Source organism: Heteronotia binoei, chromosome 17 (genome assembly GCF_032191835.1).
Source record: "Heteronotia binoei isolate CCM8104 ecotype False Entrance Well chromosome 17, APGP_CSIRO_Hbin_v1, whole genome shotgun sequence".
NCBI lineage: Eukaryota > Metazoa > Chordata > Lepidosauria > Squamata > Gekkonidae > Heteronotia > Heteronotia binoei.
This window is the reverse complement of record NC_083239.1, coordinates 45,092,303-45,118,647: the sequence shown is the minus strand read 5'-3', so window position 1 is coordinate 45,118,647 and position 26,345 is coordinate 45,092,303. Positions and strand designations below refer to the sequence as shown.

The 26,345-nt window shown below is 47.6% G+C and overlaps 1 protein-coding gene across 1 annotated transcript; it reads left to right on the top strand.

Moving 5' to 3' along the window:
- The first annotated feature begins 208 nt into the window (after positions 1–208).
- LOC132586409 (toll-like receptor 13) lies at positions 209–24,566 on the top strand. Its single transcript, XM_060258481.1, has 2 exons — positions 209–298; positions 21,516–24,566. Exons 1-2 carry the CDS (start codon positions 283–285, stop codon positions 24,446–24,448), a joined length of 2,949 nt encoding a protein of 982 aa, XP_060114464.1. The 5' UTR covers positions 209–282; the 3' UTR covers positions 24,449–24,566.
- The last annotated feature ends 1,779 nt before the right edge of the window (positions 24,567–26,345 follow it).

Here is a 26,345-nt window from a genome sequence, read left to right as displayed (position 1 = left end):
TATTTCCAGTGGAGGGAAGGCATTTGAAAGGAGCACAGTTCCTTTAAATGTGATGGCCAGAACTCCCTTTGGAGTTCAGTTGTGCTTGTAACAACCTTGTTCCTGGTTCCACCTCAATGTCTTCTGGCTCCACCTCCCCCCAGCCTCCTGGCTCCGCCCACAAAGTCCCCAGATATTTATTGAATTGGACTTGGCAACCCTAGTTTCTTGCATTCACCATTTCGCCTAGATGGGGGGCGGGGTCGAGGGGACAGCCAGCAAACGCCGTCCAAACTGCAAAGGATGCATGCTGGGAAAGGTAGGGGATGCATGCTGGCGAGGGGAGGCTACAAACTACTCTTTTCCTTCCCTCTTTTCCCCCTCATTTTCACCACCGGAATTGCAAGCAGCTCCGAGCAGGGACTTTGTTTTGGAAATTGGTGTCCACCTCCGTTTTATCCCCACGACAACCCTGCAAGGCAGGGGAGGCTGAGAGAGGGTGACAGGGCCCAAGTTCACCCCCAGCGGGCATTCACACCTGGGTCCCACCAAACCCAGTCTGACACTAACCAAAGATTGCCAGTCCCCAAGTGGGGGCAGGTTTGGAGGCCCTCCCCCCGCTTCAGGGTCATCAGAAAGTGTGGGGGGAGGGAATGCCAGCTGGGCATTCCATTATTCCCTATGGAAACCTTCCCATGGGGTATAATGAAGAATTGATTCACGGGTATCTGGGGCTCGGGGGGGGGGCTGTTTTTTGAGGTAGAGGCACCAAATTCTCAACACAGCATCCAGTGCCTCTCCCCAAAATACCCTCCAAGTTTCAAAAAGGTTGGACCTGGGGGTCCACTTCTATGAGCCCCCAAAGAAGGCACCCCATCCTCCGTTATTTTCAATGGAGGGAAGGCATTTTAAAGGTGTGCGGTCCCTTTCAATGTGGTGGCCAGAACTCCCTTTGGGATTCAATGATGCTTGTCACAACCTTGCTCTTGGCTGCACCCCCATAGTCCCCAGATATTGGAGTTGGCAACCCTACACTAACCATTATACCATGTTGTTTTGCATATGTAAAACACTCTGACTCTGTCTCCCAAATCACAGTTTTCTTCGTTCCATAATCTTCGCTCCATCAAGAGAAAGACCCTAATAAGACAGTTACCAACCTCCAGGTGGAGCCTGAAGATTTCCCTCTATTACGATTCATGTCTGCTCCAGACTACAGTAATCAGTTCCCCGGGAGGAAATGGCTGCTTCGGTGGGTAGGCTCTATGGCAGGGGTGGCCAACGGTAGCTCTCCAGATGTTTTCCCCCTACAACTCCCATCAGCCCCAGCCATTGGCCATGCTAGGGGAGGGACGGTGGCTCAGTGGTAGAGCATCTGCTTGGGAAGCAGAAGGTCCCAGGTTCAATCCCTGGCATCTCCAAAAAAGGGTCCAGGCAAATAGGCGTGAAAAACCTCAGCTTGAGACCCTGGAGAGCTGCTGCCAGTCTGAGAAGACAATACTGACTTTGATGGACCGAGGGTCTGATTCAGTATAAGGCAGCTTCGTATGTTCATATGTAGGCAAAAAACATCTGGAGAGCTACCGTTGGCCACCCCTGCTCTATGGCATTGGACCCTGATGACGTCCCCCTCCCCAAACCCCCTCCTCAAACCCTGCCCTTCTCAAACTCCTGCCCCCAAACCTCCAGGAATTTCCCCACTCATAGTTGGCAACCCTGCCCCCAGATGGCATGGGGGCGATTTAGGAAGAAACGGACCCGGTTCTCTATGGTGGAGCGATCACCAGGGGCTAGGCAAAGGTTTAGCCCCACGCTTACCTACTGCCCCTCTGTGAAGATCAGGTCCTCCATATGGTATTCTCTGCAACGCCTTCTAGACTAGGGGTGGCCAAACTGTGGCTCTGGAGCCACATGTGGCTCCTGAAGCCCCCATTGCCTCATCAGCCGGCTTGGAAAAGGCATTTCTCTCTTTAAATCACTTCTCCAAGTCAAGCCAGCTGGGGGCTTTGAAAATACATTTAAAATAAAAGTTGCTTTCTTTCCACACTCCCCTCCTCCTCCCCTCCATCTATTTGCCTTCTTTCCTTCCTTTCAGCTCTCAAACATCTGATGTTCATGTCTAGTGGCTCTCAAACATCTGACATTTATTCTGTGCGGCTCTTATGTTTGCAAGTTTGGCCACCCCTGTTCTAGACTACGAGTATATTTGTATTCCTGTTTTGCTGTACCTCTCTTGCATCTGAATTTTGATAAACTTTACCTATGTTTTCATAAGAGAGTTTGTTTGATCGGTGCCTGGCTAACCTCACACCCTCCCATACTAATACATGATTTCCAACTGCTCCCAGGAAGACATAGATTCTTAAAATAAAAAAAAGTTCCTTCATACCTGTTAAATGGAAAAGGAAAGGTCTCCTGTGCAAGCACCAGTCATTCCCGTCTCCGGGGTGACGTTGCTTTCACAACATTTTCACGGCAGACTTTTTATGGGGTGGTTTGCCATTGCCTTCCCCGGTCATTACACTTTCCCCCAGCAAGCTGGGGACTCCTTTGACCGACCTCGGGAGGATGGAAGGCTGAGTCAACCTAAGAGCCCCGTGTGTTAAAGCTGCAGTACTGCTGTCCTAAGCTCTGCTCACGACCTGAGTTCGATCCCCGGTAGCCGGCTCGAGGTTGACCTGTTAAATGACCAGTCTTTAAATTCAGATGATCTGACCTTTAAATAATTCCTCCTTGTGGATGGAGATCACCCAACCAGGCTTGGGCTACACAATTCTTAAAATCCCCAATACTGATGCTAATAACATAGCTGTGCATCTCTGCCACACCCTCTGGCCTAGGGGTGTCAAACTCATTTGTTATGAGGGTTGAATCTGACAGGAATGTAACCTTGCTGGGCCAGGCTGTGTGTATCATAAAATGTAATGCCAGGTAGTGGAGATATAAATTTTATAAAGGACACAGACAAACACAAAAAAAAAAACTTAACATAAGACATGCTTAAATCATTAGCACTTTTTGGTCTTAAAGGTGCTTTCTTTGTATTTCTTCCATGGGATCCAGGGAACTGGGCAAAGGAAGCTCTAGCTCAGGGTGTTGAACATGCAGCCCAAGGGCTGAATCAGGCCCCCAGAGGGCTTCTATCAGGCCCCCAAGCATCTGCTTCCTTCTCCCTCTCTCTTGCTTCCTTCTGCATCACAGCTTGCTTTGCCAGGCTTGCTCAATCACACAGGAGCTACAGAGCAAAACCTCTATTTTCTCCATTGACTGAGGCTCCTCCTCTGGGGAGGAAGGGGGGAAGGCAGAGCTTGTTTTGCCAGACAGTCTCAATCGCACAGCAGAGCTACTGAAGCCAAGCCTCTCTTCCTTCTATTGGCTGAGGCTCCCCCACCCCATCCCCTGGGGAAGGAAGGAAAGAACCAGAGCTTCCTTTGCTCAGTTCCCTGGATCCCATGGGAGAAATATAAAGAAAGCACCTTTAAGACCAATGAGTGCTAGCGTTTTAAGTGTGTTTTAAGTTTTTTTTTTAAATCTTTAATTGCATTTCTGTGTCCTTTATGAAGTTTATATCTCTGCTACCTAATCTTAAATAGGAACACACCCAGCCCTACATGGCCTGGCCCACAAGGTCACATTTGTGTCTGATCCAGCCCTCTAGCTCTTTCCTTCCTTCCCCAGGGGACCAGGAGGGGGAGGAGCCTCAGCTAAGAGAAAGAAGAGAGGCTTGGCTCAGTAGCTCTGCTGTGCGATTGAGAGAGCCTGGCAAAGCAAGCTATTCCTTCCCCCACTTCCTCCCCAAGGGAGGAGCCTCAGCCAATGGAGAAAATAGAGGCTTTGCTCTGTAGCTCCTGTGCGATTGAGAAAGGCTTGCAAAGCAAACGGTTATGTAGAAGGAAGCAAGAGAGAGGGTGAAGGAAGCAGACAACAGCCAGTTGCTTGGGAGCCTGATAGGAGCCCTCTGGAGGTATGATTTGGCCCCTGGGCCACATGTTTGACACCCCTGCTCTAGCCAGTCAAGATCGGGGGGGGGGGTATGAGCATGCAAGAATCAAGACAGGTATCTGTTACAGGAAGCTTAGCCTCTCAAAAGGTCGTACCCCGGGAAATGTTGGTCAGTAAGGCGCTACTGGGCTCAACTCAAGCTGTTCTACCACCCGCCAACATAGCTGCCCTCTGAAACTATCTTTCTTTGTGTTTTGCTGTCAAGTCCCAGCTGATTTATGGCAACCCTTAGAGTTTTTCTCGCAAGAGATGTTCCAAGGTGGTTTGCCATTGCCTTCCTCCACATCACAACCCTGGTATTCCTTGGAGGTCTCCCATCCAAGTACTAGCCAGGGGTCGATCATGCTCAGGTCCTGAGATCTATCTAGCCTGGGCAATCCAAGTCCATCTCTAAAGATCTCACCAGACTCCCCTTATCAGAGAATACAGGTTCAGCCTGCAAAGCTGGGCAGTTCTCAACTCCAGATCAACTGTGGTAGAGAAGATGCTGACTTAGATATGGACGTCTTCTCCAGATTTACACAATCCAAGCGACACAGCCATTTTGTGTCATTCTTGGAATTTATACACATTTTTTTCACATCCTTAGGCTCTTCTGTAAGCTACTTAAAACAAAAGTTCAGTGGCACGTTAAAGATGAAAACATTCATTCATTCATTCAACCTCACTCATTCATTCACACATTCACTCACTCATTCATTCACACATTCATTCATTCATTCATTGTTAGTCTATATAAGGCGCCACTAGACTGACGTTGCCACAGCAGATTAACACAGCTACTCTTGTTCCATTAATTAATACCTACCCACTTAAAACAGCTCACAGATTCAAACTGCTCTGCCCTCCCTCTTCTAGGGTTGCCAACTCCAGGTTTAGAAATTTCTGGAGATTTGAGGGTGGAGCCTGGGGAAATAGTGTTTAGCAAAGGGAGGGAACTCGGTTTGGTATAATGCCATACAGTCCGTCTTCCAAAGCAGCTGTTTCCTAGAGAAGAAATTGAATAAATGTTTTAACAAAGTAAAAAAATTAATAAGCAATCTGTGTCGTTTGGAGATCAGGTATAATTCCAGGAAAATCCCAGGAAGCTGGCGACCGTCCCAGTGCCATCTAGGGATCAATCTGGATATTTGTATTTATTACCAGAATTAGAAATTTATTACCAGAGTGCATTCATACATGCAGGCACAACTACAAATCTTAGCAAAGATACACAGTGTTGGGCAGAACATGGATCCAGCTGCATTTCTCAGTGAAAACCCGAGGTGGCCAAACTTGTTTAACATAAGAGCACATAGAATAAATGTCAGATGTTCGAGAGCCTCAAGACATGAATGTCAGATGTTTGAGGGAGGGAGAAAGGAAGGAAGGGAGAGATGGAAAGAAAGCAACTTTAAATGCATTCTACAAGTTGCTGACTGACTTGGCTTGGATGAGTGATTTAAAGAGACAAATGCCTTCTCCAAACTGGCCGATGGGGTGATATGGGCTTCAAGAGTCACACAATATGTGTGAAAGAGCCACATGTGGCTCCCGTCCCGAGCCACAGTTTGGCCACCTCTGATCTAGAAGAAGAAGAAGATATTGGATTTATATCCCGCCCTCCACTCCAAATCTCAGATTCTCAGAGTGGCCTACAATCTCCTTTACCTTCCTCCCCCACAACAGATGCCCTGTGAGGTGGGTGGGGCTGAGAGAGCTCTTGCAGCAGCTGCCCTTTCAAGGACAACTCCTGCGATAGCTATGGCTAACCCAAGGCCATCCCAGCAGCTGCAAGTGGAGGAGTGGGGAATCAAACCCGGTTCTTCCAGATAAGAGTCTGCCCTTTCAAGGACAACCTCTGCCAGAGCTATGGCTGACCCAAGGCCATTCCAGCAGGTGCAAGAGGAGGAGTGGGGAATCAAACCCGGTTCTCCCAGATAAGAGTCCGCACACTTAACCACTACACCAAACTGGCTCTCAACTAAACATCTAAACTCTGACCGCAATATTGTTGTGTAGGTGAAACCGATAAGAAGAAATTAGGATTGCCAGCAGACTGAAGAAGGTTGACTCGATTACGAAGCTGGTTTGATCGAACGCTTAAAATTAATTTACATGTTACTAAAATGTCATTATGACAGCGGCAAGTGCTGTCAGGTCATAGCTGACTCATGGCAGCGACCCCTCATGGGGTTTTCAAGGCAAGAGACATTCAGAGGTCTGCCAGGGCTATTTTTGTAGCAGGAACTCCTTTGAATATTAGGCCACACCCCTGTGATGTAGCCAATCCTCCAAGAGCTTACAGTAGGCCCTGCAATAAGAGCTCTGTAAGCTCTTGGAAGATTGGCTACATCAGGGGTGTGAGCCTAATATGCAAAGGAGTTCCTGCTACAAAAAAAGCCCTATGCTGCCTCTGTGTAACAACCCTGGAGATTTGAGGGTGGAGCCTGGGTAGATCTGGTTTAGGAGGAGATGGAAGATGGGGTTTAGGAAGGGGGGAAGGAACTCAGTAGGGTTGATGGTCTCCCATGATCCAGGGCCAATCCTGCTTTAAGCTACTGAAATCTGATGAGTTTAAGCCATCCAGGTAAGGATAAATAAGCAAAGGAGCCATGGCTCAGTAGCAAGGTATCTGCATGGTGTGCAGAGGGTTCCTGGTTCAAGCCCCCAGAATCCCCAGTTAAAAGGACCAGGCAGGAGGTGATGCAAAAGACCTCTGCCTTGAGACCCTGGAGAGCCATGAAATGGGGCTATAGCTCAGTTGGTAGAGCCTCTGCCTGGCATGCAGAAAGTCCCAGGTTCAATCCCCAGCATCTCCAGTCAAAAAGACCAAGCAGAAGGTGATGGGAAATACCTCTGCCCGAGACCCTAGAGAGCCATGAAGTGGGGCTGTAGCTCAGTGGTAGAGCATCTGCTTGGCATGCAGAATTTCCGGGTTTGAACCCCAGCATCTCCAGTTAAAAGGACCAGGCAGGAGGGGATGGGAAAGACCTCAGCCTGAGACCCTGCAGAGCCATGAAGTGGGGCTGTAGCTCAGTGGTAGAGCATCTGCTTTGCAGGCAAAAGGTTCCAGGTTTCAGTCCCGGCATCCCCAGTTAAAAGGACGAGGCAGGAGGGGATGGGAAAGACCTCAGCCTGAGATCCTGAAGAGCCATGAAGTGGGGCTGTAGCTCAGAGAAGAAGGGGATGGCAAAATTTCAGAGAATTTTGCTGAACTCTAAGATTTGATAAACTTTTCTTTGCCAAAAAAAGGGAAAATAACCAAAACCTATAAAGCAGGCAGATGGAAATCTTCATCATGGTACTGTAGCCACATAGGAGAAAAACGTTTTAAAAGTATGATGGAAGTAAGGCTTTGTTGCTGTTGTTCAGTCGCACAGTGGAGTCTGACTCTTTGCGACCCCATGGACAAAGTCACGCCAGGTCCTCCTGTCTTCCACCATCCTCTGAAGTCTGCTCAAATTTGTGTTAGTTACATCAGTAGCGCTGTCCAGCCATCTCATCTTTTGCCATCCCCTTCTTCTTGGCATGCAGAATGTCCCAGGTTCGAGCCCCAGCATCTCCGGTTAAAAGGACCAGGCAGGAGGGGATGGGAAAGACCTCAGCCTGAGACCCATGGAGAGTTATCACCAGTCTGACTAGAAGATACTGACCTTGATGCACCAAGGGTTTGATTTAGTATTGTGTTCAAATGTCAATATAAGCACTGTTGGTTAAAGGGAAACCAATTAATATTGATATTATTATTATTGATGGCAGCCTCTTGACTTGAGCTGTGTAGGGTAAATCTCAGGGGGGTTGTTATGTTAATCCATGGTGCGTAAAGCCAAAGAAGAGCCCGGAGGTACTTTAAACATGAACAAGTGTATTCCTGCATAAAGAGACTAAAAGCTACCTAGTCACCAAAAGGATATACCTTTCCTTGAGGCTGGGAGAAGACCCAGTCCAGGTTTTCCAATAATAGGCAAGATTGGGGGGGAACCCCACAGATGCACACAGCCTTGTCTCTTTCTTTTTTGCCCTGATTGTTTGGCAATCCTTGCATGCGGCACACATACCACACCACGGTGTTCACCACATCCGCAAATCTCCAAAGCCTGAAATCAACAGATGTTGCCCCAGAAAAAACCCATGGACATCCACTTCCCTTGTAGTCAAGACCTCCTGAAATAGTTACTTTTGAATCCTTTTGATAGAACCAGGCCTCATTTTGGGCAGCTCACAGGAGCGGAGCTCCGGAACCTCTACATTTTATTGTGCTCTTTCCTTCTTACCTTCCCTCCCCCCCCCCCCCCCCACTTATACTTGCTTCTGGGCTCCGTTGTTCAAAACTCCTGCGAGAATTTTGCTGAACTCTAAGATTTGATAAACTTTTCTTTGCCAAAAAAAGGGAAAGTAACCAAAACCTATAAAGCAGGCAGATGGAAATCTTCATCATGGTACTGTAGCCACATAGGAGAAAAACATTTTAAAAGTATGATGGAAGTAAGGCTTTGTTGCTGTTGTTCAGTCGCACAGTGGAGTCCGACTCTTTGCGACCCCGTGGACAAAGTCACACCAGATCCTCCTGTCTTCCACCATCTTCCGAAGTCTGCTCAAATTCATGTTAGTTACATCAGTAACGCTGTCCAGCCATCTCATCTTTTGCCATCCCCTTCTTCTTTTGCCTTCTGTCTTTCCCAGCATCAGGGTCTTCTCCAGGGAGTGCTCCCTTCTCATTGGGTGGCCAAAGTATTTGAGCGTCAGCTTCAGCATCTGACCTTCCAGGGAACAGTCTGGGTTGATTTCCCTTAGGACTGACTGACTGGATCTTCTTGCAGGCCAAGGGACTCTCAAGATTCTTCTCCAGCACCACATCTCAAAAGCATCTATTCTTCTGTGCTCGGCCTTCCTTATGGTCCAGCTCTCGCAGCCATACATTACTACTGGGAATACCATTGCTTTGACTATATGTCCTTTTGTTGGCAGGGTGATGTCTCTACTTTTTATTATACTGCCCAGGTTCGCCATAGCTGTCCTCCCAAGGAGCAAACGTCTTTTAATTTCATGGCTACAGTCACCATCTGCAGTGATCCTTTACTATGATCATTATAATTCAAGATGCATTTGATGCTGAGCTGATATAATTTATTCCACCTTCTGGTGATGTCAGGGGTGTGTGGCCGATACAAATGAGTTGTGCTAATGAGCTCTAGCTCCTCTTCTTCTACAAAATGACCCCTGGATAGATGTTAAACTGTCGCTCCAGGTGAGGCCCGGAGAAAGTCTAGAATTACAACTGTTTTCCAGATGCAAGAGCTCAGTTCCTCTGGAGAAGACGGCTGCTTTGGAGGGTGGACTCTTCTTGTGAGGAGATTTTCCCGGCGGCCATGTTTTTCCCCAGCGAGGTAGCGCTGCTGATTTTTGGGAATTTTTTTTCTCGAAAAAGGGGCTTGTTAGTGAAGCTTTTTCTTTCCCCATTGGTGGCTTCAGGATTCTAGTGGACATATTTTATGTTTTTATCATATTTCAAGTGTGTTTGCAGTGCAGGTAGGCCAGGAGAGGTCCAGGTTGGGAGAAGAATGCCATTCACGCGTCCGCCATTAATCACGACCATGCTACACCCACGTGTCCTCCCCAGGCTGCATCCCCAAATCTCCAGGAGTTCCCCAACCTGGATCTGGCAACCCTACCTCCCATCCCCCACCACTGGTCAGGGTAGGGTGGGGAATCAGGCAGCCTTAAGAGGGCTTTTTTTTGTAGCAGGAACTCCTTTTCATATTAGGCCACACACCCCTGATGTAGCCAATCCTCTAAGAGCTTACAGGGCTTACTGTAAGCTCTGAGAGGGTTGGCTACATCAGGGGTGTGTGGCCTAATATGCAAAGGAGTTCCTGCTACAAAAAAGCCCTGATATTAGGCCACACACCCCTGATGCAGCCAATCCTCCAAGAGCTTACAGGGCTCTTCTTACAGGGCCTACTGTAAGCTCCAGGAGGATTGGCTACATCAGGGGTGTGTGGCCTAATATGCAAAGGAGTTCCTGCCACAAAAAAAAGCCCTGGATGCATACCTCATCAAAGGCCCTCTTATCCAAACCTTACCTTTTCAACATTCTACCTCCATATTTCCAGGAATTTCCCAGCCTGCGGTCAGAAACCCCAGGAACCTGATGAGGGTCGGAATAGCCATTAGGTCTATCAGACCAATGCATTGCAAAGAGAGAACAGATTCTGAGAATATGGACCCCAAAGGCAGATATGCGCATAAACCCTTCCAGCCCCACAGCTGTTTCTGACTTGAAGCTGGAAAGCAGAAGAAGTTCGCTCAAGGGGCAGAAATAAAACTGAAAACCAAACCGCCATTCACTTCCCTTTAATAACGCATACGTTTTAGTTTCCCACACGAGCAAGGAAGAGACTTCGTTGAATGACTGCCAAATAGGTTGTCAGAAATGCGAGCTGTCTGTACCAGCACCAGGCTAACACGAGGACCCAAGAAACAGGTAGGAGGGAACCTTTACCTTTAATAAGGCGTATAGACTCCATTCCACTGAAGTGGCACTCTTATGGTTGCCAGCCTCCAGGCGGGACCTGGAGATCTCCTGGAATCACAGCTGATCTCCAGAGTACAGAGATCCCCGGGACGAAATGGCTACTTTGGAAGGTAGACTCCACTTAGCTCCCTCCTCTCCCCAAATTCTGCCCTCCCCAGGTTCCGCCCCCAAATCTCCAGGAATTTTCCAACCCAGAGTTGGCACCCTATGATTTCTGGTAATAGCACGCTTCTGCTACCCGCAGAACAACTGGACTCACAGAAGAACACTAAATAGAAAGAAGCGTCAAGGTCATTGAGATTTTGGAATGTACTAAGCAGGGAAGAGACATTAAAACAAGGGCTCAAAAGAAGAGTCACACTTACCTGTAGGTTGCCAGTTGACATGGGGGGGGGAACTGCTGCTTGCCTGATCTTGTGTTTTTATGAGCAAGTTTAATGGGAGTCAGTCTTTTCTAAGGCATGAAGATCAGAATGGTCTACCTGCCTGTGACTTCAAAATATGTCGTTTTCAAACCTGGTGCACTGCTATGGGTTGGGTGAAGCATAGCACCCTTGGGGATAAATATTTTTTGTACCACTGTGTAGCAATTCTGCAATTTTGTTGGGGACCAGAAACCGCTTGCAAAATAGTTCCATGGAGGAAAAAATCTTCTGTAGCTTGCGGAAGGATGCAATAGTGGGAAAAGATCCACAGGGGTCACTATGTTTGTTCTGACAAAGATAAACTGAAGTCTTGCAGGACTTAAAATAGGGGTGCCATCAAGTTCCAGCCAACTTATGGTGATCCTGTAAGGTTTCCAAGGCAAGAGACATTCAGAAGTGGAGAGCCGATTTGGTGTAGTGGTTAAGTGTGCGGACTCTTATCTGGGAGAACCGGGTTTGATTCCCCACTCCTCTACTTGCACCTGCTAGCATGGCCTTGGGTCAGCCATAGCTCTGGCAGAGGTTGTCCTTGAAAGGGCAGACTGTTATCTGGGAGAACCGGGTTTGATTCCTCACTCCTCCACTTGCAGCAGCTGGAATGGCCTCGGGTCAGCCATAGCTCTGGCAGAGGTTGTCCTTGAAAGGGCAGACTCTTATCTGGGAGAACCGGGTTTGATTCCTCACTCCTCCGCTTGCAGCAGCTGGAATGGCCTTGGGTCAGCCATAGCTTTCACAGGAGTTGTCCCTTGAAAGAGCAGCTTCTGGGAGAGCTCTCTCAGCCCCACCCACCTCACAGGGTGTCTGTTGTGGGGGGTGGGGGAGATAAAGGAGACTGTGAGCTGCTCTGAGACTCTGAGATTCGGAGTGGAGGGTGGAATATAAATCCAATATCTTCTTCTCGCAGAAGCTGCCCTTTCAAGGACAACTCCTACGAGAGCTGTGGCTGACCCAAGGCCATTCCAGCAGCTGCAAGTGGAGGAGAGGGGAATCAAACCCGGTTCTCCCAGATAAGAGTCCGCGTGCTTAACCCCTACACCAAACTGGCTCTAAAAAGAGAACATCTGGTAACCAATATTCCTTCTAAGCTGTGGAGTCTTGTGAGCAAAAATTCCACTGCGTGAGCTACTGCATAAATTAGTTTGCTCTGAGGCCATAATTCCTGAGGCAAAACAAAAATGTGTGAGCTGGAGGCTAAAAAACGGTGAGCTAACTCACACTAACTCAGCTTAGAAGGAACACTGCTGGTAACCCTAACTTCTGTCCACTGGTCATGGGTTACATGATCTTCAGTAACGGGGCTAGTCCAAAAGAATGTATTCTAGAATTAAAACCTGTTAGCCTTCCCAGTACCCCTGACATGGACGACCCAGGCTAGCTTGCTGTCATTAGATCTCAGAGCTAAGCAAGGTCACCTTTGGTTATTAGTATTTGGATGGAGACCTCCAAGGAAGACCAGGGTCTCTATGCAGAGCCAGACAACAGAAGAAGAAGAAGAGATTGGATTTATATCCCGCCCTATACTCTGAATCTCAAAGTCTCAGAGCGGTCTCCTTTATCGCCTTCAGAGATAAAGGAGATTGTAAGCTGCTCTGAGACTCTGATTCAGAGAGAAGGGCGGAGTATAAATCTGTGGTCTCCTTCTTCTAGAGGACATGTTCTATTTTTTGGGGGGGGGGGGTGATTCATCTTTGGGGCGCTTTCTAAAAAAACTGATGAGGTTGAAAGATTAGGACTATTCCTACTTGGTAGCAATGATCACAGCTTAAACAGTAGGGTTACGTAAAATGAGATTTGCTATAGTGATCACTTGTTTGAAGTAGTCAGTCGGGAAATACCGGTATGTCTTTTTTTTTTGTTTTCAAAATACGGTAACCCTAACAGAAGTAGCAAAGGAAGTCAGCAAATGACATTCCTCCCCCCCCACCCCCCCGCCAATCATGTGGTAGGTAAATAAAGACATTTATTTACTCATTTGTTACCTTTCGTATTCTGACCCACCCCATGGATTAATCCAGTACAAAGAGAAGATCATATATTTGTAAAAAGCATATGTCTATAGAAATTAAAATCTTCCCGTGTCGGCTATTAAAGCCAGGAGGCATGCAGAAGTTAATTTAATATTACATGCAAATGTGTTTGTTAGAGCCCCAAACACCTTTTAAAAAGAAATAAATTTTGAGGGGGGGTTGGAAGGGAAGAGAGGGAGAAGGAACCTACTTAACCCTTTCCCTGACTGCAGCTTCTCTGCTCCAGATTGTGGCTCTGTGGTGCTCAAACTGTGGGTTTGCCATGGTTGTCAGGGGTTAGGGTTGCCAAGTCCAATTCAAGAAATATCTGGGGATTTTAGAGGTGGAGCAGGGAGACTTTGGGAGTGGAGCCAGGAGTCAAGTTGTGACGAGCATAATTGAACGCCAAAGGGAGTTCTGGCCATCACATTTAAAGGGACAGCACACCTTTTAAATGCCTTCCTTTCACTGGAAGTAATGGATAGGGGCACCTTCTTTGGAGGCTCATATAATTGGACCCATTGGTCCAATCTTTTTGAAACGTGGAGGGTATTTTGAGGAGAGGCACCAGATGCTATGCTGCAAATATGGTGCCTCTACCTAAAAAAAACAGCCTCCCCAGAGCCCCAGATACACACAGATCAATTCTCTCTTATACCTTATGGAAATTAGTCTCCATAGTGCTCAACAGACATTTCCCTCCCCCACCTCCCGCTTTTTGATGACCCTGAAGCGGGGGGAGGGCCTCCAAACTGGGGGATCCCCTGCCCCCACCTGGGGATTGGCAACCCTATCAGGGGTGGAATTCTAGCAGGAGCTCCTTTACATATTATAGGCCACAACCCCTGATGTAGCCAATCCTCCTGGAACTTACAGTAGGCCCTGTACTAAGAGACCTGTAAGCTCTTGAAGGATTGGCTACATCAGGGAGGTGTGGCCTAATATGCAAAGGAGCTCCTGCTAGAATTCCACCCCTGATAGTTGTGAACTGTGAGTTGGAGAATTCCTGGAGGTTTGGGGATGGAACCTGGGGAGTTTGCCAAGGCAAAAGGACTTCAGCAGGTTTTGATGCTATTTTCGCTAGGAGAAGTGGCCTCTCTGGTCTGGAGATCCATAGTAATTCCAGATCTCCAAGACCCACCTGGAGGTTGGCAAATGAAGGGTTTGCCAATGCTGAAAATGGGGGTGGGATAGGAGGGTTGGAACAGAGAGTCTACTGGGTTTGCCAAGCTTGAGGTGATGGCGAGAGATCTCCCAGAATTACAACTGGTCTCCAAGCTTCAGAGATCAGTTCCCCTGGAGAAAACGGCTGCTTTGGAAGGTAGATTGTATGGAATTGCACCCCCCGAGGTCCCTCCCCTCCCCAACCCTGCCCTTTCCAGACTCCATCCTCTAAATCTCCAGGAATTTCCCAACCTGGAGCTGGCTAGAATCTATAGATACTAAAATGTTTAAGTGCCTCAGACTGTGATCACGCACGCTAAATAATGCTCTTTCAATCTACTTTCAGTGCCTTTTCCATCTGGATTCTGCCAGTCCACACAAGTAAAATCCAGTTGGAAAGTGCATTAAAAATGGTTTGAAAGTGCATTATTTAATGTGTCTGATCGCAGCCTCACTGTGGTTTTTCTGTTTGGGATTCAATTTCCTACCCCCTAAAGTTTCTTTAAAAAACAACAGCAGCGTTGTTGTTGCTAAGGTTGCCACCAGCTTTGAGCTGGGAAATTGTTGGAGATTTGGGGAGTGAAGCCCGCAGAGGGTGGGGTTTGCGGAAGGGAAGGACATCAGTGGGACCTAATTTCACCCTATCTATCTATCTATCTATCTATCTATCTATCTATCTATCTATCTATCTATCTATCTATCTATCTATCTATCTATCATCTATCTATCTATCTATCTATCTATCTATCATCTATCTATCATCTATCTATCATCTATCTATAAATTTTTGGCCACTGTGTGACACAGTGTGTTGGACTGGATGGGCCATTGATCTGATCCAACATGGCTTCTCTTATGTTCTTATTAATGGTCAGAAGGCCCCAGAGCATCATGGGAGACAGAACCTTGTTTTACAAAAGAGCTGCCTCTGTCATGTCTACTTAAAAGAAGAATCTGGTAGTAGCAGAACTTGCAGAATCCCTGCCCTTCAGAGTAGATCCAATTTTGAAGTGGGATCTATTTCTAGAGCCAGTTTGGTGTAAAGTACAGGGACTCTTATCTGGGAGAACCAGGTTTGATTCCCCACTCCTCCACTTGCTCCTGCTGGAATGGCCTTGGGTCAGTCATAGCTTTCACAGAGCAGTCCTTGAAAGGGCAGCTTTTGTGAGAGCTCTCTCAGCTCCACCTACCCCAAAGGGTGTCTGTTGTGTGTGGGGGGGAGGTAAAAGGAGATTATAAACCACCCTCAGACTCGATTCACAGTTAGGCTTCCCAACCCCACCCCTCACCCTGGCGGGGGACCCCTGAATTTGCAGCCTCCTCCCCCGCTCTCCAACAATCCGGAATCGGGGTGGGGGGGAACGGCGCAAATTTTGGTGCCACTCGCTCTGGGCCAGTGAGAGAAAAGAACATGCAAACTGATCCGTTTGTAAAATGTGTGCCTTTAAGGCTGCGCAGGTAACAGGATACAGAAAGGGCTTAATTGGAAAGGGTCAGTAATAGTTTCCATGGAGAATGGCCCCACCCTTTCTTTTACTTTCGTTTTCACAGCAAGGAAAGTTCTGCAGGAAGAAGATCTGGTAAGTATTTGTGTGTGAGAGAGAGGGAGGGGGCAGGGGATTCCCTGGTTTGGAGGCCCTCCCCCCCTTTAGAAAGCGTGGGGGAGGGGAGGGAAATGTCTGCTGGGCACTCTATTATTCCCTATGGAGAACGATTCCCCTAGGGAAAAATAGGGAATTGATCCGTGGGTATTGGGGGCTCTGGGGGGGCTATTTTTTGAGGTAGAGGCACCAAATTTTTAGTATAGCTTCTAGTGCCTCTCCCCAAAATACCCCCCAAGTTTCAAAACGATTGGACTAGAGGGTCCAATCCTATGAGCCCCAAAAGATGGTGCCCCTATCCTTCATTATTTCCTATGTAAGAAAGGCATTTAAAAGGTGTGTGGTCCCTTTAAATGTGATGGCCAGAACTCCCCTGGAGTTCAATTATGCTTGTCATACCCTTGTTCCTGGCTCCACCCCCAATGTCTCCTGGCTCCACCCCCAAAGTCCCCAGATTTTTCTTTAATTGGACTTGGCAACCCTATTCACAGTATAGGGTGGAGTATAAATCCAACTTCTTCTTTTTCACTTCTGTAGTTTTTGGAAGTGCCTTGCAGGTAACATTTCCAACAGGACTGAAGGGGTGGGGAGTCCAGTCTCTCTAATAAAGGTTTAATCATTAATGGGGCGTTATTATTTCTCAGGCAGTGCTACTGAATTCTTGGCTGTGAACAGCCAGCCCCTGTCCACACATCACACCTCTTTAAGGAGGAAGTGAAAAGTAGAAGTTGCATCACAGGTTTTGTTTGTGCTTGTTTTCTAAAAAAATATTTTTGAGTACTGACGCAGCGCAAAGGACTGTTTTTTAAAAGCTCTACGGAGGAGGGGGGTCGTGGCACCAGTCAACATCCAGACAGCTTTACTGTTCCTTGTTCTCACCTGTATTCCTTCAGATATGTCCCCCCTACTGAGTGGAGCAGTTTACGTCCTGAGCAGAACAGAACTGTGGTAATCTTCAAATTAGAGCCCTGTGGTGCAGAGTGGTAAAGCTGCAGTACTGCAGTCCTAAGCTCTGCTCACGACCTGCGTTCGATCCCAGGGGAAGCTGGGTTCAGGTAGCCAGCTCAAGGTTGACTCAGCCTTCCATCCTTCCAAGGTTGGTAAAATGAGTACCCAGTTTGCTGGGGGGGGGGGAGTTTAGATGGCCATTACAATACAAATATTGTTCTTCCGTTTCTAAGATTATAAGAGCCCGTGGCGTAGAGTGGTAAAGCTGCAGTACTGCAGTCTGAGCTCTCTGCTCATGATCTGAGTTCGATCCCAACAGAAGCTGGGTTCAGATAGCTGGCTCGAGGTTGACTCAGCCTTCCATCCTTCCGAGGTCGGTAAAATGAGAAGATATAGGAGATTGTAAGCCACTCTGAGTCTCTGTTTCAGAGAGAAGGGTGGGGTATAAATCTGCAGTCTTCTTCTTCTGTGGGGGGGAGTGGAGATGATTGGAGAAGGCAATGGCAACCACCCTGTAAAAAGTCTGCTGTGAAAACGTTGTGAAAGCAATGTCATCCCAGAGTCAGAAATGACTGGTGCTTGCACTGGGGACTATCTTTATATTTTTAAATCTTCAAATGGGCAGTACAAGACCCTGCATGGCTCCAGATTAGGGTTGCCAATCTCCAAGTTTGTAGTATAGCATTCGGTGCCTCTCCTCAAAACACCTCCTGAGTTTCAAAAATATTGGACCAGAGGATACAATTCTATGAGCCCCCAAAGAAGGTGCCCCTATCCCTCATTATTTCCAATGGAGGGAAGGCATTTAAAAAGAGGGCGGTCCCTTTAAATGGGATGGCAAGAGCTCCCTTTGGAGTTCAGTTATGCTTGTCACAACTTGTCTTCTGGCTCCACCCCCAAATTCCCCAGATATTTCTTGGGTTTGACCTGGCTACCCTAATGTGGCTGCAGATTGCTGCTGAGGAGAAGAAGATTTATACCCCACCCTTCTCTCTGAAACAGAGACTCAGAGTGGCTTACAATCTCCTATATCTTCTCCCCCCACAACAGACACCCTGTGAAGTGGATGGGGCTGAGAGAGCTCTGACAGAAGCTGCCCTTTCAAGGACAGCTCTCCTATGAGAGCTATGGCTGACCCAAGACCATTCCAGCAGCTGCAAGTGGAGGAGTGGGGAATCAAACCCACTTCTCCCAGATAAGAGTCTGCACACTTAACCACTACACCAAGCTGGCTCTTGGGGCTTCCTGTAGTAATGAGAGGCCACTCACATGCACAGCTTGGAGGAGACCCTGCTCCTCACTGCCTTTCACTCCATGTGAGCAACCAAGTCTCCCCGTTTTCCCATTCTGAAGCTCCTTCAAATACCTCCAGTCCCAACATGGGTCTCAGGGGCAGTCGATTCCTGGGGTTGCGAACCTCCAGGTGGGCTCTGGAGTTCTCTCTGAATTGTGACTAATTTCCCAGACTATACTGATCAGTTCCCCTGGCTGCTTTGAAGGGTGGGATCTATAGCATGATAGCCCCCTAATCTGGCTAGCCTAATCTCAGCAGATCTTGGAAGCTAAGCGGGGTCGTGTCTGGTTTGTATTTGGATGAGAGGCCCTCAAGGAATACTAGGGTGGTGCCATGGAGGCAGGCGATGGCAAACTACCTCTGAATGTCTCTTGCCTTGAAAGCCCCATGGGGTCACCATAAGCCGGCTATGAGTTGACGCCAAAAAGCCCCCAAACTCTAAAGTCCTTCCCCAGACTACAGAGATCATGTCCCACTCCCTTTTCTCCAGGTATTTCCCAGCCCAAAGTTGGAACTGCTATGGCTGGAGATCTCCTGGGATTGCAGCTCATCCAAGGCAACAGAGATCAGTTCCCCTGGAGCAAAAGGCTGCTTTGGAAGGTGGACTCTAGGGCATTCTGCCCCATAGAAGTCCCACCCCCCATCGAAACACCACTTTTCTCAGGCTCCACCCACAAAATCTCCAGGTGTTTCCCAACTCAGAGCTGGCAACCCTAAACTCTACCAGTTTCAAAGAGTTGCAAAATATTGGTTCCCAGCAATATTGGTGTCAGGGGGTGTGGCCTAATATGCAAATGAATCCCTGCTGGGCTTTTTCTACAAAAAGCCCTACGTGAAACAACGGTGACATCAGGGGTGTGTGGCCTAATATGCAAATGAGTTCCTGCTGGGCTTTTTCTACCAAAAATGCCCTGATCCTAGGAGATCTCCAGCCATCACCTGGATGTTGGCAACCCTAAACTGGTCAGTCTCCCTCTTTCATGCTCTTCTGCCTGAGGAGGAAGACTTTTCTTCTTTTTTTCTCTGACCCTCCTTCCTGTTCATGTGTTTTACCATTTAGTTCAATCGTTTCAATTGTGTGAGTGTGCTGTACGGCTCGTTTGAATAGTTTTGATTGTTCGCCACCTTGGGAGACCCTATCTTGGGTGGAAAGATGACATAACAAGTTTTAAATAAGTAATAAAAGGAATATCCTTGCTCCCAACAACATCTCAGCTAATTCACAGCTCCCTCTTCGCGAGATCTGACTGAATTCCAGACTTTCTCTGATGCCCTGTAGCCCTTGGGGGATGTCATACCCCCAAAGAAATGAGGGCAAAATGTCCTGTTATCAAAAGAATTAATTTCAAACTATTGCACAAGCCATCAGCTTAACAAAAGATAGTTTCCCAGTAATCACCGAGCTAACTTCAGTCGCTTTTCCCCAAGCACCCATTATCTCACTATGCCCTTAAGGAAAAAAAATCTTTTGTGAATCAATCCTGTAGTCGTTCTCTTCCCATAGACATGTGTGCTTGAAAGCATAAAGCAAGATGATTATTTTTAAAGTGAAATCTCTTTCTGACACTTCTCCCATGCAGGGCTTTTCTGGTAGAAAAAGCCCAGCAGGAGCTCATTTGCATATTAGGCCACACCTCCTGACATCACCATTGTTTCGCACCGGCTTTTCTTGTAGAAAAAATTATTTGCATATTAGGCCACACCCTGTGACACCAAGCCAGCCGGAAATGCGTTCCTGTGTGTTCCTGCTCAAAAAAAGCCCTGCTCACATGCCTCATTTTTGGCAAACTTGCTTGCCTGCTGCAGGGTTTAAGCCACCCCCTCATTTGCAGCCAGGGTGACTCTGGTGTGGGGGTAGGGTTGCCAAGTCCAATTCAAGAAATATCTGGGGACTTTGGGGGTGGAGCCAGGAGACTTTGGGGGTGGAGCCAGGAGACATCAAGGCGGAGCCAGGAACAAGGGTGTGACAAGCATAATTGAACTCCAAGGGAGTTCTGGCCTTCACATTTAAAGGGACAGCACACCTTTTTAAATGTCTTCCTTCCATAGGAAATAATGAAGGATAGGGGCACCTTCTTTTGGGGATCATAGAATTGGACCCCATGGTCCAATCGTTTTGAAACTTGGGGGATACTTTGGGGAGAGTCACTAGATACTATACTAAAAATTTGGTGCCTCCACCTCAAAAAACAGCACCCCCAGAGCCCCCGAAACCTCCGGATCAATTCCCCATTATACCCTATGAGAATCGATCTCCACATAGAGAATAATGAAGTGCTTAGCAGACTTCCCCCCCCCCCCGCCATTTCTGGCAACACTGAAGGGGGATTGGCCTCTCTACTCACGAGTTGCTGCCAGCTTCTTCAAAGTAACACAGACACACCATCCCAAGAGGAAGCCTTTCAATCAGCGACTGAAGCCTCCGGAGGTAGAAACGCATATGGACCTCTGGGGGCGGAGCTCCCCGCCCCCCTCCGCTGGCCAGATTGCCCGAGGAGACGCCACCGGCAGCAGGAGAGGACGCAAGGACTACAAGTCCCAGCATGCACCTCACGAAGGGAGGCCGGACTGGAGCGAATAGCAGGCTGGCGGTGGGCGGGTCTTTGTGACCCGGAGGAAGGGAGAAGCCTGAAGCCTGCGAGGGAGGCGCAGTTCCACCCCCCTCCCCGCTTCCAGATTTTTGGAGAGCGGGGGAGGAGGCTGCTAATTCGGGGGTCCCCCGGCAGGGCGGGGGCGTTGGGAAGCCTATGTGGGGCAGCCCCTCAGATAATCAGCCCACCCCTTCTGACTTTTTCTGGTAGCCTTAATAGCCAGTCCATCCCTGGCTTTCCTTTACATTATGTTGCTGCAGAACTTATTGGGGATGATGGAAGGGAAGGAGAGAATGGTTCTGAGAACATAACTAAAATCAGGGCTTTTTTTGAGCAGGAACACAGATCCGGCTGGATTGGCATCAGGGGGTGTGGACTAATTAGGGTTGCCAAGTCCAAGTCAAGAAATATCTGGGGACTTTGGGGGTGGAGCCAGAAGACATTAGGGGTGGAGCCAAGATCAAGGCTATGACAAGCATAATTGAACTCCAAAGGGAGTTCTGGCCATCACATTTAAAGGGACGGCACACCTTTTTCAATTCCTTCCTTCCATAGGAAATAATGAAGGATAGGGGCACCTTCTTTTGGGGCTCATAGAATTGGATCCCCTGGTCCAATCGTTTTGAAACTTGGGGGGTATTTTGGAGATAGGCTCTAGATGCTATACTGAAAATACGGTGCCTCTACCCCAAAAAACAGCCCCCCCAGAGCCCCAAATACACGCAGATCAATTCTCCATTATTTTCTATGGGAATAAATCTCCATAGGGAATAATAGAGTTCCCAGCAGACGTTTCCCTCCCCTCCCCCCGCTTTCTGATGACCCTGAAGCCGGGGGAGGGCCTCCAAACCGGCGGATCCCGTGCCCCCACCTGGGGATTGGCAACCCTAGGCCTAATATGCAAATGAGTTCCTACCCAAAAAGCCCTGATTAAAACTATGGTTCCTAAGTGATAACCAAGTTCCCACCGAATGTTCTTTGGTTCTAGGTTTCTTGGACTACCAAAGGATTTTGAAACTGTGGATTCTGCTCATGCCAATGAGGAGACTAGGACTCTTCCTCCCTTCTTTGGCGTTTGCATTGCTGAACATTCAACAGGCCAGCTCCTATGGCTTCAGGAACTGCATCCAGACCATGGGAGACCCAGGGTACTTCAAATGCATGCACCGCTTTCTGAATTCAATCTCCAGTGCTGTGGGTGACCTCCCCAACAACACGAAGGTGGTCAACGCGTCCCACAATTCCATCCAGTCCTTGCCTTGTGGCAGCTTTCAACGCCTGCCAGAGTTGCGAATCCTGCAACTCAGCTACAACAAAATACAGAGCATAGAAGGTGGAGCTTTTGAAAATCTCACGGCCTTAGAGACGCTCAACCTCTCCTCCAACTGTCTCAGAAATGTCTCCAAAGATGCGTTCTATGGTTTGGCTGGCCTCACCCACCTCCTCTTACACAATAACCAGCTGAAAACAATACATCCAGATACGTTTGGTCCATTACAGAACCTTCGGCAGTTGGAGCTCCAGTTTAACCTTCTGGAGAACTTTGATGAAGTCCTTCAGGGCCTTCAGAATCTAAGGTGGCTGGAAAATCTGAATTTGTGCAACAATCACTTGACCTCCCTAAAGTCCGAAGGGTGGCTTCCCGAGTCCCTCTCTGTTCTCCTACTTTGTAACAATTCCCTGAGTGAGATGGACGTGAATGGTTCTGGATTCCTGAGGAATGTGAAAACGCTGGACCTTTCCTACAATAAGATCTCCAATGCCTCTTCCTTCGCTGTGGTCAGGCTCCGGAATGTTAGCACTCTGAAGCTGATGGGAAATGGAATAGACGTTTTCCAGCTCTTGAATGTTTCTGACCTTTGGCCTCCTAGCTTGGACTATTCCGGGCTCCACCTGAGTAACTCTTCACAATTGAAAAAGATCTGCCAGCAACTCAGGAAATCTAACTTTTCCCTACGTATGCAGAGCAACGGCCTCAGGAACCTGAGCAGAAATGTCTTCTATTCTTGCCCACCTGTTGAGCTCCTGGATCTCTCAAGGAACCGCCTCAAGACAGTGGGATGTGTAGTGCAACTGTTCAACAAGACAGTACCTCTGAAGACCCTGATTGTTGAGCACAACCTATTAAACAAACTGAGGCCCTGCAGCCGTACCAAAATCATCTTTCAAGAGCTAAGGAATATCTCCTTTCGCTTCAACCGCATCCTCTTGGTCAGTTCTCACGCTTTCGGCTATGCACCTAATTTGGACAGACTCCATCTCAACATCAACAACATTGCCTACCTGGACAGAAGGGCCTTAGCAGGTCTCAACAAACTCTGGGAACTACGCTTAGATAACAACCTTTTAACCGATCTCTACTACCTGACCTTTCATAACCTGACCAATCTCCGGACACTCAACCTCCGGAACAACCATATTTCTGTCCTCTTCCCCCAAGTCTTTCACAGCTTGGGGAAGCTCCGTACCTTGGACCTGGGTGGGAACAACATCCGTAGGTTGACCAACAGGTCCTTTGAGGGGCTGATGAGTCTCTCTAACCTTTATTTGGATGGCAACCGCATTGAATACATTAACTCGAAAGATTTCACTCCCGTGCAGAGCACTCTGAAAGTACTGGACTTGAAGAGCAATAAGATAACCTACATTAGCATGAAGCAGCACGGCGCGCCCCCCTTCTCATTTCTGAGCAAGGTCCACGATCTTAAACTTCAAGCCCAGCAACCGTACGGTCTGAAAATCATTCCGCCAAGGTTTTTCCATGGTCTTACGTCCTTGCGTGACCTCTATCTGTCAGAGAACAAGATCCTCTCCATTTCGCCAGATGCCTTTGATGATCTAAGTCATCTGAGATACCTAGGCATGGCTGACAGTAGTAACGGCATGGGGAACCTTCCCCCTGGGATATTCAAAAATCTTAGAAAGTTAACTAGCCTCAACTTGGAGAATGCGGGCATCCGCACATTAACCCTGGAGGTCTTTGGAAACCTCAGTCAACTCCGGTTTCTTCAGCTAGGGAAAAACGAACTGCAAACAATCAACAGCAGTGTGATGAAAAACCTGACTTCGCTGAGATACCTTGACCTCCGGAAATGCCCACTAGCTTGCACCTGCGAGAACATTTGGTTCCAGGAATGGTTGAACAACGACCAGGTGCAGGTGGTTTACCTGTACAATTACACCTGCAATTCTGGACAGAATTCCAGCTATGTTTACAGTTTCGACACCCGGGTCTGCTACCAAGATGTGGGGAAGTATCTGTTCTTGGTCACTTTCCCCGTTCTGTTGCTTCACATGTTACTCCCTTTACTCTACCAGCATACGTACTGGCACCTAAAATACCACTTATACATCCTGAGAGCTTGGGTCAACAACCGTTGGAGGAGGGAGGAGGGCAAGCATTACAAATTCGATGCCTTTGTCTCTTACAATTCCGCCGACGAGAAGTGGGTGTTGGAGTATTTGGTACCCAGACTGGAGGGTGGAGAAGCTCCTGTCTTCCGACTATGTCTTCACCATCGGGACTTCCATCCAGGAAAGTACATCATAGACAATATAGTGGACAGCATCCATAATAGCCGACGCACCATCTGCATCATTAGCCGTAAATACCTACGAAGCGAGTGGTGCTCTATGGAGATCCAGCTGGCCAGCTACAGGTTGTTTGATGAGCTGAAAGATGTCCTGATTCCTATCTTTCTGGAGGATATTCCCAAGAAAGAGCTTTCTGTCTACCACCGGATGCGGAAGGTGATGCTGAAAAAGACATACATCAGCTGGCCATCGGACCCTGAGGCTCAGAAGCTGTTTTGGGCTAAGCTGAGATTGGCTCTGAAGGGCCACTCGGATGAGGAAGAAGTCACACACTGGTTCGATAAAGAAGGGAAACCGCTTTTGGAATCCACTTCTAAGATGGATTAGGTTGATTTTTGCTCCAAGACACTCGTGGGCATAACCCAACGTGGGAATGTTAATATTTGTAAAAGAATGTTTACTAATTAAGTTAATATTTGTAAAAGAATACTAATTGATGTTTACTAATCAAATGCTCATCATTGTAATGGATAGAGCCATGGCTCAGTGGTAGAACATCTGCTTGGCATGCAGAAGGTCCCAGGTTCAACCCCAGGCCTCTCCAGTTGACAGGACCAAGGAGGAGGTGATGTGAAAGATCTCCAGCCAAGACTAAGGATGGGAACAAACCAGGAAAATATGGTTAGTTTTGGTTCATGTTTCATGACATACCTGGTTTGTGAGACACGAACTGTGCACATTTTTAGATGCCAAAGGAAAGGATTCAGTTTGTGAGGTTCATGAGATGATAGAACACATACCCCCAGCATGCTAGAGACACCAAACTCAAAGAGGATCTCTGGCTAGCTCTCCTCTACCTGCCCTCCAAATTTGATGAGGATTACGTTTACAGAGTCTGTGTTATGGCCCCACAAAGAAGGTGCCCTCAATAAAGTGCTTTCTGGGGAAAAGATAGGTGCAGGTTTAGGGGGTTCCAGAGTGTATGGAACTGACCCTGTGCAAGCTACAGACAACAAGCTTGCAGGGAATCTCCCCCTAATGCTACTCTACGTGGTCTCCAGTTTATGTGCAGATTGGATTTAGGAGGTCTGAGTTATGAGATACCTCTAAATCAGCTGAGATATCCAAGGGGGAAGTTATGGCTCCCAAAGATACCCCCAGGAAAATGTTTCTGGAAATAGGAAGCATCAGGCATAGAAGTGTACAGAACGGACCCCTTTGCAAGCTACAAACACCAGGCCACACCCTGTCTTTGAAGTTTGGTGAACATTTTGGTTGAGCAGAGACACTGTCTGGAAATTTATTCATTTGTGAACTGCCACGGACCGCTTGAAAGTTTGTGGAACGTTTGTGCCAGCTGAGCTACCACGAACTTCAGTTCACAAACCACAAAATGGCCAAAGTTCATCACAAACTTTAGTTCACCCAAAGTTCATCACAAACTTTAGTTCACCCTACCCAAGACCCCTGAGAGCCACGGCCACTGCGAGTAGACAGTACCGACTTTGATGGACTGACTGTCTGAGTCAGTATAAAAACAAAAACTCTGCTGAGGGAAAACTGTCCAATATTTCAAATATATATTGAAGCCAACAATTTAATACTGTGAAGTCTGGATATTTAGAAAACAGTGAAAGACAAATAATCGGGTGTTTTTTGTAGCAGGAATTCCTTTGCATATTAGGCCACACACCCCTGATGTAGCCAATCCTCCTGGAGCTTACAGTAGACCCCGTACTAAGAGCCCTGTAAGCTCTTGGAGGGTTGGCTACATCGGGGTATGTGGCCTAATATGCAAAGGAGTTCGTGCTACAAAAAAGCCCTGCAAATAATCAGAGCTGGCGGTTACACCTTAGGCTACTGAGAGTGAACATAGGCGCTAAACTTCCTGAAATATAAAAAAACAAGATGCCTATCTACAAGGTTCTCCGTCGGATAAAAGTAAGCAGTATGCCCATTTACTTTTTGACAGAACTTATAGGTTCTGACAAATGTAGCCATTTGATTTGACAAAAGAGCAACAAAACATAAAGTACACCAAAAAAAGCATCTCATTCATCGGCTTCAGAAATTCGTCTTCATCTAGGTCCACCTAGAAGGAAAATACGTACCTGTTGGACACTTGACTGTTGAACCTAATTTTGTTATTGTGGACTAACAGAGATTGGACTTTATATACTTTTGTAGAAACCTTGTAGACAGGCTTCTTGCTGATGGAACCCAATTTCCACACTAGGAATCCATTAGAGATATGAGCTGTGCCTAGAGTAGTGTGGAAATCGCG